Genomic DNA, 19,174 nt, shown 5'->3' with positions numbered 1-19,174 from the left:
GATTGACCTCGGGTCCTTGCCCTTGCAAGGCAGGCCACCAAACTGCTGAGCTAAATCCCCAGCCCCTTAAAGTTCTTTCTTATATAGAGCCAAAACTTGCTAGTCTGGCCCGTGACTTCACACGCTTCTCTCTGCCAGTCCTCATCGGCTGTGACAAGCAGGGAATGGATTCTTGTCTAGCCTCCTTCACAGAGGATTTAGGGGACAGGAAATGCATGTGGAAGTTGCTAAAGCCATGGACACTGCAGAGGACAGTGGGCTCTGGCAGGAAGCACTCTCCTAGGCATCTTGGAAGAGCCCATCTGCCTGCTAAAGGTCTAAGGTGAGTCTGAGAGTCACCCAAGGAGGCTATGGCCCTTGGGACCTGAAATGGGGGGCAGTGGGAATCCTGGACCAGACTTCTGGGCCACTCACCGAGTTCTCAGCATCAGAGTCTTCTGAGCTGCTGATCACCACGATGCGCTCATCTGGAATGGAGAGCAGGGATTGCACTAGGGCCCATCTGGGTGTGCCCTGGAGGATGTGCTGGCTGGCGTGTGGGGGTCATGAGGCAGGGAAGGAGGGTCATAGGTCAGGGTCTGAGGTTCTCACAGGCCAGTGGGCTGAGGGGTGGCAGTGTTCTGCCAGGGGCAACAAAAACATGTGCCGTGTGCCAGTGGATCTGCTTTGAGCATGAGTTTTTCAAAAATGGGTTTCTACCATTTCTAGTTGTGCTCATCTGTGAATATTTATTTGCTACTGGCCATGAGTTGAAATTTTTCTTCCTGTACAAGGGCCGTGACTATCTTGGGTTTGGAACTTTTTTTTTTTTTTTTTAATAGGGATTGAACTCAACCCTTCTTATTTTATTATTATTTTTTTAAATTTTGAGACAGGGTCTCATCAAGTCACTAAGTGGCCTAGGCTGGGCTCAAACTTGTGATCCTATTGTCCCACTTAGTCCTATTGCCTCAGCCTCTCAGAGTGCTGGGATTACAGATGTGCAGCACCACCCCTGGTCCTAAATAACAACACTGGTTTGTTCCAATCTCACAGGTACTGGTTTGTTCCTGTGTATGAGGAACAGCAGGCAGGGCCCTGTGTGTAACCAGAGTCAGGCCTCTGTTGGTAATCTCCAGTGGAGAATAAAGACAGGCCTTCTAGTTCCAGAATATTTAGAGTTGACCTCATTCCTTCCTGAGGACTCAGTTTCCCTATCTGACAGGCTCCATAAAAGATATCAGTGAGGACAAAAGAGATAACTAGGTGGGTGGTGTTTGCAGAACTGAGGAAGATGTCCAGGTAGACCTCACACAGCCCTCTCTGGGAGTGTTAGATGCTCGCCAACAAGCGTGTCCTGTAGTGCAAACACCTGTGCAGCGGGCTTGGGGTGGGCACTGAAAGTGTGTTGGGGAAAGGACACAAAGAACCATGGTTTCCAGCCCCTCGGTTTCCTCATGCTGGGATCAAGCAGGACACACAGCAGCTCATATAGACTCCCACCCCTCTGCAGGTTGTGGGCTGTCCCTCCCTCCGCTGTGGTGGCTCAGAGGAGGACCCACAAGGGGGTCCCATGGGCGCTGGGCTCCCTGGGGGGTCAGGATGCAGAGGGGGACTCGCTCTGCCCCTGCTGCCCCTACCTGCCTCCACAGCAACACTGGCCACTGGGGTGCTGTTGGGCTGCAAGACTTCTTTTCCCACGGTGGGGCTCTTAGCCTGGGTAGGCCCATCCAGGTGAGGGGGAGAGACTGCCCTGGAGGTGCTGGGCCTGGGTTGCTTAGTGGGGCTGGGGATGGAGAGCACCTCCTTGTCCTCCTCTGACTCCAACTTGATGCTTTTCCTGGAGCACTGGGTCTGGCAGGACTTTCTCTTCTTTGGAGAGATTATGTTAGAGACCTGTGTGGTGGGGAGTCACAGAGCTGGGTCAGGTCTCTCCAGGGTTGGTGACCAGAGACCTGGACTAGGTACCAGAAGCCTGTGGCCACATCTTTTATTTTTATTTTTGCAGTACTAAAGATTGAACTCAGGACCTTGTGCATACCAGCAAGTGCTCTGCCATGGACCTACATCCTTAGTCCTTTTTATTTTTAATTTTGAGACAGGGTCTTGATAAGTCATTATGCTGGTGGGGCTGGGCTAAAACATGTGGTCTTCCTGCCTCAGCCTCCTGAGTAGCTAAGATTACACTGTGTCACCATGCTCAGTGTTGTGGTCATATCTCTTTTTCCTCCCTCTATCACTGTGCCCTTTCCTCTGCTTTCTGCTATTCAAACCCTGCCTTACACACAGGAAGCCTCCCATGGCTGCCATGCATACTGGCCCTGGTACTGGCTGCCCGCCCCTGCCGGCTCCTGCCAGCTCTGAGGGCCCTGGGAGAGGGAAGACTGGGTATAAAGCAGGTCAGTCCTCACAAGGAGCTAATGATGGCCAGGACTCTTCCCCCTGCTCCCTGCCTGTGTGGAGCTGGGGCTCGGGGAGGGAGGCACAGCATGCAGGCCTTACCTCTCCAGATGAGGGACTTCTCATGGAGAAGGCATAGATGGGCACAGGGTGTGCTCTGGGTACCAACTGTACCTCAGCCGCTGGCTGGGCTTCAGACAGCCCCAGGTCCTGTGCCTGTGCCTTCTGTGCGTCATTGGGCTGCAAAGTTGGGAAATAAGAGTCAGAAACAACCCAGGGACCCCAGGCCTGCAGCCAATCTCAGAACTCCCAAACTTGGTTCTCACTGGAGGCAAGAAGCCTTCCCTAAACCTGCCATGACATCACCTCTACCAGACCCTGGGGTAGTATCCAGCCAAATGTCACTTCTCATATGTCCAGATACCTCAGGGTCCACGCTGCCCAGCTCCTCCTCAAGATGTGCCCAAGAGTTCAGCATGTGCTCCCAGAAGGTGCTCACTGCTAAGGATCACAGCTCCCTCAACAACACAAAGTTCCAATGGAGAGAAAAATCTTGGCATGAGGCTGATCCTGGCCCCTGCACAATTAACTGTCCCTGGACAGCTATGTCACAAACCGGGCCAGTTCCTCCAAACTCCTCAGCCTTGGCCTCCTTCTGTAAAAAGAGAATAACGACACCTCCTTTGTCCAGCAATGTGAATGACACGGGTTTGACTTAGGCATAATGTTTGGAAGAGTACCTCAAGCTCTGAAAGTGCCATTAATGCTGGTAACGATGATAATGACAATGGAGATAAATGTCATTTTATGACAACTCCATGCTGGGTGCAGTGCTAAGAGCTTCATGTACCTGCCTCACAATGAAATGGGTGGGCAGATGACGAATGTCTCGGCAGATGAAACAAAACACAACCGTACAAAGCACAACTATACAGCAGTTCTACTCCTAAGCATGTACCCAAGAGACACTCAGATGAAAACCTGCACACAGGGCTGGGAGGGTAGCTCAGTGTAGAGCCGTTGCTTAGCATGGATGAGGCCCTGGGTTTGATCCCCAGCACTAAATTGAAAAAAAAAAAAATATATATATATACACACACATATATGTTATGTTTTATATATTTATGTGTGTGGCACTGGGGATTAAACCCAAGAGTTTCACAGGGACTAAGCACTGAAAAAATAAAGCACTGACAGGATTCAATAAACTGCTTATGATAACTCAATATCAACAATCTCAATTCCCCAATCAAAAGACATGGACTAGAAGATGGGATCAGAGAACAACATGCAAACACATATTTAGAACAGGAAACGCAATTCACCCTAAAAGAGTCCACAGACTGAAGGATGGAAATGATGAGCCATTCACCTGGAGCCTGAAAACATGAGTCTTATTTTCAGACTCACCAGACTAAGTCAAAAGTGACCAGAGCCAAGATGGATTATGTAAAGGTACAAATTTCCAATGATGAATGTCACTACACTGTATACCTTAAAGGTATCAATAACGTTAATTAATTGAAAAAAAAAAAGTGACCTGAGGAGACAAGGGTGGACTCCACATAACTGGTAAAGGAAACAATTCGCCAAGGACAGGTAACAATTGCAAATATCTATGCATCAAATGTCAGTGACCTGAGGAGACAAGGGTGGACTCCACATACTGGTAAAGGAAACAATTCGCCAAGGACAGGTAACAATTGCAAATATCTATGCATCAAATGTCAGTGCACCCAACTTCATAAAACAAAAACTACTGGACTTCAAAAAAAGGCTACTGGTCTTGAAAGGCCAGACAGACACCAACACAGTCACAGCGAGAGAGTTTGATGCCTCATTTCCCAATCAGATGGGTCAACCACATGAAAAAAAAAACAAGAAATTAACATCAGAGTCAAACCACACCATAGAACAAATAGGCTTAGAGGTTTCATCCATCAGTGGCAGAATACACATTTCTTGTAGAAGTACATGGATCTTTTTCTGAACTAGACCGTATCCTAGGCCATAAAGCATGCTTAAGTAAATATAAAGGAACTGAAATAATCCCCCACATACTAGTGAAGCTAGAAATCAGCATGATGATGATGATGATGATGATGATGATATAAAGGGTCAATGAATCAAAAAGTTGGTTCTTTGAAAGGATGGACAGGGGACGAGAGGATGGGGGAAGAAGGCAGGGAAGTGAAGAAAAGGGGAAGTACAAAGGATCAAGATGGGACTGTATATGCTCCAGTCCCCCCATGGTGAGTGTTACTATGTATCACAATCATGTACAAATAAAAAAGGGAGGGAAATACTCAGCACAACAAATACAAAGAACAGAAATGGACTTTGGGTATTAAGAAAAAGACGTAGCTGTGCCTCTAGCTTGCTGTGTGTGCCCTTGTGTAAGCCCCAGCTTCTTTGTGGGCCTCAGCTTTATCCTCCCTTGTTGCTCTGAGATTCTCCGGCTCTACACTCTGCCTCCTCCAGGAAGCCTTTCCTGACTACCTCAGCCCATATTCAACCCTCTCTCCTATGGGTCACACAATTGCAAAGCTAGGAAGCTTCCCACTGCTGCCTCCTCTTCAGGGAGGACTGCTTTTGTGTAAGCCCCAGCTTCTTTGTGGGCCTCAGCTTTATCCTCCCTTGTTGCTCTGAGATTCTCCGGCTCTACACTCTGCCTCCTCCAGGAAGCCTTTCCTGACTACCTCAGCCCATATTCAACCCTCTCTCCTATGGGTCACACAATTGCAAAGCTAGGAAGCTTCCCACTGCTGCCTCCTCTTCAGGGAGGACTGCTTCTTCTCCTAGACCAGCTACCAGGGCCAGGAAGGGAATGGGAACTCATTCCACTGGAAGGGAGCCCCACCCGTGAACATAACTGCATCCGCCAGGGAAGCCCTTTCAGAGTCAGACCAGCACAGCGGTGGGAGCAGCTGTTTGCAGAAGGAACAGAGAAGATTGTGAAAGTGGGATGCCCATAGGTCACGGGCACTACAGAGGGGATGCCAAGAAACTGTGGTTCTCAGGTATCTGATGGCCTGGGGTATGCAGAAGCCAGGCTGCTGGAAGGAAGACTGGTTCTTGGTTCTGTTCTCCATCCCAGTCACAGAACCATTAGTGGGAAAAGAGAAGGTCCACCTGTTCTGGCCCTAGGAAATGGTCAAGCATTGGTGTGGGGCTGCGAAACTGGGGAGGCCATATGCCACAGCCAACAGGGCCATGCCAGAGACCACTTCCTTCAGTGTTTGTCCACCCCTGGGCCTCACTTCTCCTGATGCTGGCTCCTGGTCCATCGACCTTAGCATGCAGGAGCCCAGTGCCAACCAGCTGATCCCTCCTTAATGCCTTCTTTTAATCCTTCCCAGGAAAGCTCCCATCCAGCCACTCACTGTTCCTCCCCAGCATACTCCCTGCAGACACAGCAACAAGAAGCTCCCAACTCTCCTAAACCTGCCCACCTCCCCCTCCCACCACATAACCCTCTCACCTGGCCAGTGACGGAACAGTCATTGGGGGTTCTGGGGGCCTCAGGACTGGCTCTCCTGGGAAGAGCTGCATCTGGAGAACACAGAAGGGATAGGAAGTTGAGGGACACCCCAAAGAGGGGCATCCTGGCCTGGGAAAGGGATGTGCAGGAGGTTTTTGTCTTTGTACTAGATATGCTTTCTTCAGGGCATCTACAGACAGTGGGAAGTTGAAAGGAAAGCTCTCTGACTACGGAGGGAGGGACTCAGCCAGAAGGAAGGGAGAGAGGGTGGCATAGCAGAGCCCCAACCCAAGTGTACATCTCTCCAGCTCTGGGCCAATAGTAGGGAAAGATAGGGACAGCCCTAAAGCCATTTCTGCTCATGGACTCTAAGGTGAGGGCTCCCTGACGCTCTTCCTGGTCTGTTTTTATTAAGCATAATCTAAACCTCACCTGCTTCAGAAGAAAATAACTCTTCTCTCTGCTGCTGCCCAGTCAGTATGCAGGGGAAACTATTTAACTCACTGAGCTCATCTTCCAGGAAATATGAGGTATACACCACCACCCACTTTTTGTGGTAGGAGAATCGAATCCAGGGCTCTAGCCCTGAGCTACAGTTCCAGCCCTTTACATTTTAAATTTTGAGACAGGGTCATGCTAAGTTGCCCAAGCGAGGCTCGAACTTCTGATCCTCCTGCTTCACCCTCCCTAGAATGCTGGGATTATAGGCATGTGCCACCTGGCTGGGTATCTATAAGCCTTTACATGACAAAGGCCTGAGCACTCACCTGTCCCCTGAGGGATGCAAGACATGAGATTCTGCAGGCGCACCTTGACCTCATCGAAGCTATTGGTGCGCAATGGGGCCTGCAGGTGCTGGGGCTCCTCCTGGCGCAGGCGGCACAGCGCCTCACGCAGGAAGCCGTGCATCTCCAGCATCTCCTGGTCGGAGGCATAGCGCTTCATCCTCTGCACCAGCGTGCCCCCCACGCGGATGCGCTGCAGCACAGCGTCCAGGCGGCTCAGGCGCCCGGCCATACCCTCATAGTCCTGCTGGTACTGCACTTGCACAGCCTCCAGCAGCTCACGCTCTTGCGCCTGCACGTGCGCAATCACTTGGCGAACGTGCGCGCGGATCTGCTCCTCGGTGTCGGCGCGTGCCTGGCCCAGCTGGCGGACTGCAGAGCGCACCTGCGCGCGCACGACCTCGAAGGCGCGGTCCTGCTCCTGCAGCGAAAGCGTCATGGAGTCCAGTTCAGACTGCCACTGCTGTATCTCCGTGCCGATGTCACACCTGAGGTCTCCATGGTCGCGGTCCAGAAGAGCACACGAGCAGCACAGAGGCTTGGAGCAGCCTCGGCAGTAGAGGCTGTGGACACACAGAGCCAGCCTGAGTCAGGGTTATCCTGCCTCTTTTCCTTTTCAATTTTTGTTATTAAATTTGTCTCCCGAAACTGCCAAACTTACTGTCATGTTTCTAGGTTAGTGCTGTCCCTGATTCTGTATTTATGGTTACGACGATTGCACCCGAACTATCAATGAAACAGGGTAAAAGATTTCTACAGTAACAATTTCTACTTCTATGAAAAATGCAGAAATAAACACAAAGTAACCACTTCTTAGCACCTCTGAGTTCCCTGCATCTAAGGCCATGGGTAAGCAGGGTGGAACGCACATTCCTCATCATCCTTAACCTCTGCCAGAGCCCGCTGGGAAACTGTGACATGCACACATTAAATAAAAATTGACCAGATATCAAAACCACTTAGGGAAAGGGTCCCTGACCCTCAGGCCCCAGACCAGTACAGGCCAGTGTATGACCTCTTAGGAGCCAGGCTGCATAGTGGGAAGCGAGGGAGCGAGGCTTCATCTGTGTTTCAAGCCTCTCCCATTGCTCCATCATGGCCTGAGCACCCTCCTGATGGGTCAGGCCTGGGGTCAGAGTCTCAGGGGAGTGCAGATCCTACTGAGAACTGTGCATGCAAGGGATCTAGGCTAACGAGCATTTGAATCATCCAGAAACCACCCCTACCCAACCCTGGTGTGGAAAAACTGTCTTCCCTGACACTGGTTCCTGGTGCCCAAAAGGTTGGGACTGCTAATTCAAGAGGTTGTTTAACGTCTTTTAAAAAATCAGTTCCAATGATATCATTTCTGTATGACTTCCTCCTCTAATCTTTCTTCCATTCAGAACATTTCTTCCAGGTCTACAGGCATGGATTAATTGTGTCTAATCTTTCCATTATATTCCAGATGGGTAACTGACCCCAACACTGCCCTACTGACAGGACATTCATGTAATAGTCTATTTGTGCGTTTTTTCCCTTTTGTTCTTTCCCTTCCTTCCATTTTTTGGTCATATAGACAATTATTTAATAATAACTACATTAGGTAGCCTAATGCTTTCATTTCTGTGAAACAGAACAAATAGTAAGTTTACTAAGGAGTGTGTATTTCTATTTTAATATTTGATATATTCAATATATTTTAAGGGTAAGTATATGAAGTGATAGGTACATATTCATTAGTTTGATTTAGTGTTCCACAATGCATACATAACTATATACCATATATATTGTATATGTATTTTTGTATATTTAAATATATATGTATATATCGTAAATATATACTTGTGAATTTCATATTAGCTAGCAGACACTTTTATAATCTTTACTATATTCATCCTTCTACCATCCTTGTGAGTACGTTATGTCCAAGGCAAAGGGGATTTTGGTGGTGTGGTTCAGAAACTTGATATACAGGGATTTTCCTGGACTATCAGGGTGGATCCAGTGGGTCCAAGAGGGTTACATAGGAGAGAGGGGTGGGGCAAGTGAGGGAGAGGTGTGATGGGAGCAGCGGCTACAGCAATGCTATGTTGCTGACTCTGAAGACAAGAAGGACCCAACAAGATAATATATCTGTTAAGTTGGCATGGTGGTACACACCTGGAGTGCCCAAACTTGGGAGGCTGAAGCAGGAGGATTGCAGTGAGTTCAAAGCCAACCTGAGCTACATAGCAAGTCTCTCACTCTCTCTCACCTCTCAAAAAAAAAGATGTTACATCTGTGTTGTTCTTTTGTTTTTTTTCTTGGTACTGGAGATTGAACTTTGAACTCAGGGCCTTGTGCTTGCAAGGCAGGCGTAGTGCCACTGAGCTAAATCCCCAGATCATAACTGTGTTGTTCTATGCCTCTAAATTTGTAGCAACCTTAATTTTGTTATAGCAGCCGTAGAAAACTAATATAAAAACTCACGCAGGCAGGCTCAGAGTCCATGCTTTTAAATTGCAATGCTGCTTCAAGTGTTAGGAGGAAAATGATGTTAGTTATTTCTCCAGAAATACAGTTATAGTAATTTTCTCTCACCAGCAACAATAAGAAAAAGCCAGCAGGCTTGAGATCAGAAGAAGGGTCTCAGCTGGGGCCACTGTGGCTTAAGTTACTGAGATCACCTGTCCTGGAACTATGACTCATGCCTGCTGGCCAGCCTGACCCCCACATCATAGTGCCAGGCCTTGGTCTTCAACCACACCAGCATGCAACCTTCCCAGGACACCTGAGGGGTGGGACCCCATGGTTTGACCCTCCTGACCAAACTCAGAAGACCAGTGCCAGGCCGGCAGAGGTTTCCTGGAGAGCCCAGAGTGTGGGAAGCAAAACAGGCATTGCCAATGGGTTCTGAGCATTGAGCAACCCCAGCCTCATGGAACCTGATCTACGTAATAGAGGCTTATTACTCAGAGTAGCTCCTGCCCTCAGGTAGGTGAGCAGGAGCAGCAACAGGGCTCAGCTCAGATAGGGATCTGATGTTGGCCCCAGGTGCTTGGTAGGTCTCTAAACTTCTAAAACCCCCAGCCCTCTGATAAACCTGAGGTGCAAGCCAGGAGTGGCGGCTCAGGCTTGTAACCCTAACACTCTGGGAAGCTAAGACAGAAGAATCACAAATTCAAGCCCAGCCTAGCCAACTTAGTGACTTAGCAAGGCCCTGACTCAAGATAAAAAAACAATTTTTAGAAACATCTGGGGATGTAGCTATTCATGTAAATGCCCTGGGTTTAGTCCCCAGTACTGCAAAACAAAAACAAAGACAAAACAACTTATAATTACCAGAGAAATGGGAGGAATAACATGATGCCTAGATACTACTGCCTAAAAATTCAAAGTATATGCTTTTTTGTTTGTTTGTTTGTTTGTTTTGCAAAGCCATGTATGACTTACAAAACAAAGACAAGTGATATACAATACCAGGTGTGGTTCATTCTGCTTGGGATGATTGTTGAGTGGGGGGTAGGGTGTAGCTCAGTGGCAAAACACTTGCCTTCCAAGCTCAAGGCCTCGGGCTCAATCCCCAGCACCACAAAATGAATAATAAAGGACAAATAAGTGAGATGATCATAGAGATAGCAAGAAGAACTATTCTATAGCAATACAGTAAAAGTTTCCCCTTCTTCTTTCTCCCTCCTTTCACCAATTTAGATCTTGCAAAAGTTTCTGTAACCAATTCAAGCAACAGAATCGGGTCCTAGCAAGCAATAGGGTCCTTTTCTAGCAATGCAACCAAGCTTGTTCTTCCTCCCTGATATGTAGAGTTCTACTTATCACTTTACGACCATTCATTGAACTTCCTATATCAGTGATTCCCCACCCCCCCACCCCCCCCCCCCCCCCCCCCCTTATACAATACCAGGTGTGGTTCATTCTGCTTGGGATGATTGTTGAGTGGGGGGTAGGGTGTAGCTCAGTGGCAAAACACTTGCCTTCCAAGCTCAAGGCCTCGGGCTCAATCCCCAGCACCACAAAATGAATAATAAAGGACAAATAAGTGAGATGATCATAGAGATAGCAAGAAGAACTATTCTATAGCAATACAGTAAAAGTTTCCCCTTCTTCTTTCTCCCTCCTTTCACCAATTTAGATCTTGCAAAAGTTTCTGTAACCAATTCAAGCAACAGAATCGGGTCCTAGCAAGCAATAGGGTCCTTTTCTAGCAATGCAACCAAGCTTGTTCTTCCTCCCTGATATGTATAGTTCTACTTATCACTTTACGACCATTCATTGAACTTCCTATATCAGTGATTCCCCACCCCCACCCCCACCCCCGCCGCTTCAAGTACTAGGGATCAAACTCAGGAAAACTGTACCTCTGAGCTATATCCCCAGCCGTTTTTTTCAATTTTTATTTTGTGACAAGTCCTTGCTAAATTGCCCAGATAGGACTTAAACTTGCAATGTTCCTGTCTCAGCCTCAGTGCATCAGTGATACCTTAAGAGAAGCCTCAGTAAGCTTCTTGGGGTCTCAGTCTCCCCATTTTATTTTATTTTTGTGGTACAGGGGATCAAACTCAGGACCTTGCATTTGCAAAGCAGGCGGAAAAACCACTGAGCTAAATCCCCCATCCGGTCTCCCCATTTTAAAACTGAGAGGCCTGCACTGCCCCACCAGAGACCATGGGTGTGGACAGCAGAAAAAGTTCCTAAGGAGACAAGGTCTGGCTGTGTCTGAGCTCTTCCAGTTCCTAGCTGAGCCCTTGAGCAATTTCTCCAAGTCTTCATTTACTCCCCTGTACAATGGGAATAACAATGCTTCCTCCTCTAAGAGACTGCTTAAAGGACAAAGCACACGGATGGGTGTGCAGTGCTCCACTCAGGCCCAGGAGCTCATTCCAGAGCTGTGAAGTAGCTACTCATAGCAGAGGTAGTGAGGCAGGAGACCAGGGCATGGCAGCGTGACTGGGCAATTGGGCAGAACCGTCAGCTGTGGAGACTTGTTAACCACGGCCACAAGCCCTGCACCTGGTACCAACCTTCCAGCACATGCTCAAGCAGGTTTTTGATAGGTGGCTTAGAGCTGACGTCAGAAGGGAGGCTATAAAAGACGATGGCTAGGAAGTTCGCGGTTGCAGGAAGCCTTTGTACCGGTCTGCTCTGCCTCACGCTGCAGACTGTACAGTGCTTCCTTTCCCCTAGCTGACATCTGCTCGCTCTGTAGAGTCCTTTTGGGGGCGCTTTTACTTCTTGAGTATTTTTCCCGCAGAAAGTGAGCATCAGGGCCAGGCACTTAGCTTAATGGTTCTACTTCCTGCTACGCAAGCGCAGAGATCTGAGCTCAATCCCCGGTACCAAAAAAAAAAAGGCGTCACCACGTGTGTCCCAGACCTGTCCCCTTCCTGGAACGGACAGGCTACCCTAGTCCAGCCTCCCCTTCTGCTGGAGCCAGAGAAGCTTGTCCTATCTGTGGTAGAAGGAAACAAGGAGCTTAGAAACGGAGCAAGTGGAAATTCTAGAAAAATGGGGCTGGGGAAGGGAAGCTTGGATTCCACCTGTAATCTTAGCACTCAGAGCCATGAATGAGCTCATAGCAAAATATTCTCAAAAAACGAAGGACCAAGGAGCTTGTATTACAGCAGGACTTGAGGCAGGGCTAGGAAAATGGGCTGGGGAAGGGAAGCTTGGATTCCACCTGTAATCTTAGCGCTCAGAGCTATGAGCTCGTAGCAAAATGTTTTCAAAAAACAGGACCAAGGAGCTGGTATTGCAGCAGAATTTGAGGCAGGGCCTGGTTTGTCCAAATGGCAGTTAGAAAACTTCTCCACCTTCCTGTGGCAACTTGAAGTTTTCATTTTACTAAAGTAGCTTAGGACTAGGTGTCTTAAAAATTGAAGTAAGTACAAGGAAACCAAAGGGATCCAGCGGGCATTCAAAAAGTAGTCTGAAAGCATTTAACTACATAGGTGACACAAAGGAGGAAAGGGTTTGGAAGGAGGAGGGAAGATGGGTAATTCCAGAGCCTGGGCTGTTTAAAGAGAATTCATTACTCCCAGTGACCTTCCCCTCCGTCAGCTCTTATTTAGCAGTAATTATCTCAAAATACCTCACTAGCAGTTTGGGCAGAAAACATCCCAATCTTAAGCTCTGCCACAGCGGGAATTTGCTACAAAATTTAACTACTAAAGTTTAACCATTAAATGTTAGGATCTGGTGACAGGCCCTCCTTATGTAACAAACAACTCTGGCATTCTCAAGTATTTTTATAAAATGGTAAAGTTTTTGTTTCTTACGTAGTTTTGAATGCGTATGGTGGTCTAGATCTTTCTTGGTCATAAATTCCCTCCAATTATACGAGTATTGTTAGAGTACTTACCTGAAACCTTTACAATTAATAAGCTAAGAATTCTAAGACTAGTGAGATTCCAAGAAAAAGAGAAAAGAAAGGAGGAATAAGAAAAGGGGCAACAAAAACATAAAATTTCAGTGGAATAGAATTTTTAGGTTGAAGGAACATGAGGGGGCTCCAGAATAGCTTTATACAAAATGCTTAACACCAAGACAGCTGGGTTAATTAACAGGTTTCCAGAAGGGAAAAGCTGGGTGCACTGGTGCATGCTGTAATCTCAGCACCCGCTGGGGCGGGGGGATTGCTAGCCCGGGCTACATTTTAGGTTCAAGGCTAAAGCCCTTCTGTGAATAGAGGGGCTTCGGCACAAAGCTAGCCACAAGAAACAAAAGGCCCTTCCTGGTAACAGTGCAAGTATGGAAATGTCAGGTCAGAGGCCAGCCCACCCTTACTTGATCTTTTCTTTTTTCCATTGAAATTCGTAGAAACTAACAAATCTCTTCAAGACTTCCTTGCTCCATTAAATTAAATAAGCCCCCCCCCAACTGTCACACTTAGAAGAAGGTAAGGGGGGGCAGAGTTCTGAAAATGACCAAGATGAGTTATATGTGCACACCAATTCCCCAAACACTCAACTATTCTACCTTACAAATGTACACTAAATAATTGAAAATTTTAAAAACCTGCACTTTATCTGAACCACATCCCAGCCCCCCCCCATGCCAAGCTCTCCCACAGACCAAACCTCTACAGTTTTGGACTTCAAAGACACCAGGTTTCATTTACCTAGTATCGGCTATCTAATGCCATGCCCCGTGAATGACTATTCAATGGCTGGATGGGCAGATGGGCAGCGGGTGGTGCAGTTAATTCAACTGTTATCAGTTTGAAATTGACAAAAGCCTGCTCTTGTTGGGTCTCCCGGGTTCACGTTCTTCTAAAGCGTTCAGGCATGCACACACACCTGCCCCATGAAAAGGGAAGGAGATTGGCTTTGGGGAGGACTAAAACAAGGACACCAGCCCAACATTGATTTTGGCTGAAGTTACCTGAAATTTTGTTTCTCCAAAAGCTAATGGGATTGGGGAGAGGGGGTCCCCTTTTATCCACATAGTAATTCTACCAAAGTAGCCTCTAAGTTTCTTCCATGAAAAGCAGCTGTTGCTTCTGGCTCTAAAACTAAGTACTCTATGTGAATTCATAGCAACGCTGGGAAAAGGCTCACTTATTGTCTGTCCTGCTGCCCAACTCCTTACAGCAGCTTTTCTTCTGCCATGGGTTTTTCCTCAAGGGCCAGGACAAAGGACCAGGATGAAACCCCAATCCCAAGTTAGATGCGATTTACTGAGAATGGCATAGGGCGGGGTGTGGGCAGGGCCAGGACTTGGACCCAGCGAGGGTCTTCTTCAAGCTGTGCCCTTGGCAGATGGCTCACCTCCGCCAGCTCAGCCCTGAGCCTAGGCCCCTTCCTGGCTTGTCAGCAGCATGGCCACCACTCAACCTTGGCTTCTACCCTGAGCCCTGTTTTGAGCCACCTGTTCCCAATCATTACAGCCTCTGGTCCTGAGAACTCTGTTTATGGCCTCATCACGCTTCTTAAATGGCATTAATAAGTTTTGTTTTCTCCACTCAAATCTGATGCCAATGCTTTTCCTGGCTACAGGATTTGATGCTCCAGGGTGAACTCCTCTGTCCCAAAGGACCTAGCTTTGGATCTGACACCCTGACAGGCAGGAACCTCAGTATCACCTACAGTCTGGACTCAACATCATGATTGGGGGCAGGCTTCCAGAGTACTCCGAGGGCCCTCGGGGTCCCACAGGCTCTGGCAATTGGGAGCCTATCATCCCCCAGCTGCTCCATCTCTGCCTTCCTGCAGGCCTCATCCCCACCTGGACCACAGCCACAGACCCCTGCTGGGCTCCTTTGCACTGTTCCAGATTGGTTCTGAACACACCCAATGCACAGTGGTGAACTCCATCAAAAGCTTTGTGGAATGGGGTGAAATACAAACAAAAATGCAGCCAAAGAAACAACCCCTGGTCTCCCTGCTGGATGTTCTGGAAATTGTTGGATGGAGTCTTAATTCCTAAGAAGTCTGACCTCGGTCCCCATCTCAGTCCCTATACTGCAGTGCCTGAAGAGCAGCTGCCTCTGCCTCGCACCTGCAGCCCTGCCTCTAGATGGCTTTTCTTTGCTCACATCATGCCCTGTCGGACACTGCCTCCCCACCACTCAGGCCTGGCAGGTGGCTACCCTGAGGTCATTGGCCTTTGTGCTCACCTGCCTCCTTACTTCTGCCCTGCAACAGTCACCAGAGCACACACAGATGCCAGGGGACACAGCCAGGGAAACCATAAGGGCAGGTGTGAAAACGTGGCACAACAGACAGCAGGTGTCGCAGACTCACTGAGACCTCACAGGGGGCCAGGGCTGCTTCTTTCCCTAGGACTTGGCAGAGAACATGCCACATGGCAGGTGCAGCATGAATGTGGGTGGCAAGACTGACACAGGCATGTTGGTCATGCCTGTTAGGTGGTTCCCCAGTGCAGGCCCCAGATCAGCTCAGCTGTAAAGGGCGGCGGGGTGATTTATTACTGACTTGTGACCAAGTCAAGGAAGCTACGGTTATTTATGGCACTGAACATTCACAAAGAAATGTTTTTCTAGTAACCATTTAGAAATTGTGGAGCAGGGAGAATGAGTGTGTATATAGGATTGCTAAGGATTAAGCATCCGCTGTACCCAGAGGACATGAATTCTGGCTGGACCGGCCTTGCCGCTTGTCCCTGCAGTGAGGAGCCAAAAATACACCACTGCAAAACATGTCACTTGTGCATTGATTATTTTGAGCTGCCAGGAGAATGAGAATCGATAGATGCAAAGGTGGGGGGGAGCTTCCCCTATCTGTCCCAAAGCAGAAACTCCAGAGAAATGAGGCCAGGAAGCTCTCCCAGGCAAGGACTGCAGCTGTGGAGAAGACAGAGTCAGTGCCAACTTGGACCTGCACCAAAACCCCTTCCTTGACAGCCTTCTTCCTCAGTCTGCTGCCCTTGGAAGCCTAAATCCTATTCTTGTTACTCCTCTCAATATTTTCCTTTCCCTTTTCCTTTTCAAGGAATTTATGTCAAACCCAAGGCCTTAAGCACACTAGGCAACTGCTCTACCACTGAGCTACACCCCTGGCCCTAAAAATGTACTTCTCTATTGTCAAGACATAGATGTGAAAGTTCTAACCGGCACTAACTCCTCCTTGCATACTCCTTGTAATTGTATAAACACAATGCACATGGTAACAGATCAGCAAAAGAGAAGTCTTGTTAGTCCAGGAGTCGGTGGGGGGCGGGAGGCTGTAAGAGGGCCTAAAATGGGTAGAGACAAGAATTTTCCCTCTTAACATTGGCCGGGGTTAACATTGGCTGGGGAAGCCAGGCATGGTGGTGTGTACATATAATGCCAGGCCTCTGGGAGGCTGAAGCAGGAGAATTCCAAGTTCAAGCCCAGCCTGGACAAGTTAGTGATTTAACAAGACCCTCTCAAAATAAAAATTTAAAAATTGGGAAGGGAGCTCAGTGTGAATGCCCCAGTGTGAGTTCAATCTTCAGCACTACAAAAAAGAAGGAAAAAAAATACCTGCTGTATATGCCAAGTTTGTTCTTCAGAGATTTAAGAATACATAATGTTAAGTAAAAAGAATAGCCTGAAAAGGAAAATTAAGAATATGAAGCTCTTGGGAACTAAACAAACACCATCGTTGCTGGGGGAATAAAAACCAACCCAGCCTAGAAAAGAAAAAGTACAAAAGGAGTCTGCTGAAAAAAAATTAGTTGATGAATCAAAGTCAATTTGAGGAATTCTGAAAATCTGAAGGTAAAGGCAAAGCAACATTAGTGGGGGAAAAAGGAAAGACTTAAAAATGTTGAGGCAGGCAGCAGCACCACTGAGCTTAAATCCCCAGCCAGAAAGGTAGAAAAATGAATTTGGAGTTCCAATATCTGTCTGTATTTTGGGTGCGGGGAGGTGAACCAGATATTGAATTTGGGACTTTGCACTTGTGAGGCAGGCATGGCTGCTACTGAGCTAAATCCCCGGCCCTGTATTTGTAAAGATAAAGCAATTAGGAAAATCAAGATGTTATAAAAAGTTTTCCTAAGCTAAGTAAAAACATGAGCCTTCAGATCAACAACGGGCCTAGAAGATAACTGAAAAGAGAAAAAAGACAAATCCCAACAGCGTTTTCTCAGTGACAACCAGGAAGAAAACAATCGTGTATTCTTTTGTTTAAAAAAAAAACAGTACGCACAAAGGAAAAAATTTCTCATCCAAAACACCAAGGACTAGAAATTTATAAAGCAATGTTTATATTTCTTGAAATGAAAGGATTTGACTGTGATCCTTGAATTTTATAACTAGCTAAATGGACCATTTAGCAAAAGGACATGTAAATAAGACAATACTTAATGTTTAATAAAATAAAGTGGTGTTCCAACCAAATGGAAAATGTATCAAATAATTCAAGAAGTGGGGAGGATAGGATGAGCTATAGAAATTTTTTGCTAATTTTGTGATTTTTGTCTTGTGATCCTAGAAGTTGAACCCAGGGCACTCCACCAGAGGGGGCGTCCTCAGATCCTTTTTGTCTCGAAATAAAAGGTCAAAAAGAGACTAAAGTCGTGGCTAAAAAGTTGTTACTTGACTATAAAAGCTTACCGATTATTAAGAAAGGAGGTTTAAAATAGAAAAGGCACAAAGTTTTGGTAATAACTTAGAACTAACTGCTCATATTACTTGAGCTAAATCATACAACGGTAAGGGAAAGAAGGAACAAATATGCCCAAAGTTTTCATCTGGAAGGAAAGTTGTGGTGACGGGGGAAATGCATGTTTGTATGTGTAGGTATATGCGTGCATATGTGTGAACCTACTTTTATGTGTAAATACATATATATTTATGAACATTTATCAGTTTGTCCTCTGTATTCAAGGATTTCACCAACCACAGGTTCAACCAACCATTTCTAAATGGAATCTAGCTATGAATTAAAATAGTGTATCATGAGCAAGCAGGGTTTTTCCTTCTGATAGTTAAAATAACAGCAACAGCAAAGCTCTTAATAAACCACGAATGGAAATCAACTGTCTTAATGTGATTTTTTTTTTTAAGTCACCAGAGCCAGGGGATGTAGCTCAGTGGTGCCATGCCTGCCTGGCAAGCACAAGATCCTGAATTTGATTCCCAGTACTGGGGAAAAAAAAATCACCTATGAAAGCCAACAATAAACACAGTGAACAAGAAAACATAAGTGCTTTCATTAAAAAGACAGGAATAGGGCTGGGGATTTGGCTCAGCAGTTCGGTGGCCTGCCTTGCAAGCACAAGGACCCAAGTTCGATACCCGGTACCATAAACAAAGGACAAGTAATAGTAAAGTTGCCACCTTTAGGCACTGTTGTGTGATAGTTTGGATGGTTCTGAACAATGGAACAAGTACAAGTGACATGGAGCCAGGCATGGTGCCTCACCCCTTTAATACTAGCACTTTTGGAGACTGAGGCAGGACTGCAAGTTTGAGCTCAGCCTGGGCAATTTAGCAACTTGGGCAAGACCCTGCCTCAAAATTTTAAAACATAAATAAAAAGGTCAGAGATGTAGTTCAGTGCAATGATCCTAGACTTAATTTCCAGTACCAATAAAAACAAAAGAAACAAAAACAAAAAAATCCCTAAAGACTTATATTTTAAACACCAGACCACATGCTAAGTGACATACAAGTCACCACTGGCAGAAAGACATTTGCACTATCAAAGCTGTTAAAGACCCATTTCTGAAAATGGGGGGATCCCACTGAGGGTCTAAAGGTGCTTGACACAGAAACGCCAACACCAGCCAATAAATTAGCAGTAAACAGACCAAAAATCTACTCATGACAAAGAAATGCAAATAACCCAATATAAAGCAGCTGAGGATTCTGAAAGATCTTCTGGCTGTGGGAAAGGAAGCTTTTTAAGGGGTAAGCACAGGAAGCTGAGTGTCAGATGGGCCAAAACCACCTCCCATTCTTTGCAGGGAAGGCAGTAGGAAGCCTGGAAAGGGCAAGCTATTTCCCAGTTCACTCATGTGCACTACCCAGCCTATCTGTCCATGGTTCTGAAAAGAAATATTCAGAACTACATAGTAACAATGGCTGTGGAGGGAGGGAGAGGGAGAAAGTGGGTATTAG

General features: G+C 46.9%; 1 protein-coding gene across 3 annotated transcripts in view; it reads right to left on the bottom strand.

The window, feature by feature from the left end:
- The window catches only part of Pml (PML nuclear body scaffold), a 33,781-nt gene that overhangs the window by 11,707 nt on the left and 2,900 nt on the right, over positions 1-19,174 (bottom strand). For 2 of the 3 annotated variants that reach the window (XM_010626863.3, XM_010626880.3), the window contains exons 3-7: positions 6,628-7,229; positions 5,861-5,931; positions 2,482-2,619; positions 1,620-1,875; positions 415-467 (exon numbers count right to left, since the gene is read on the bottom strand). In XM_010626863.3, coding sequence (XP_010625165.1) covers positions 415-467; positions 1,620-1,875; positions 2,482-2,619; positions 5,861-5,931; positions 6,628-7,229 — 1,120 coding nt within the window. The remainder of the gene's footprint in view (positions 1-414; positions 468-1,619; positions 1,876-2,481; positions 2,620-5,860; positions 5,932-6,627; positions 7,230-19,174) is intronic. The other variant, XM_010626873.2, reaches the window with a different exon arrangement.

This window comes from Fukomys damarensis, unplaced genomic scaffold (genome assembly GCF_012274545.1).
Source record: "Fukomys damarensis isolate Sample0158 unplaced genomic scaffold, DMR_v1.0_HiC HiC_scaffold_25, whole genome shotgun sequence".
Lineage (NCBI taxonomy): Eukaryota > Metazoa > Chordata > Mammalia > Rodentia > Bathyergidae > Fukomys > Fukomys damarensis.
Note: the sequence above shows the minus strand (reverse complement) of the source record. Positions and strands in the feature narration are given on the sequence as shown.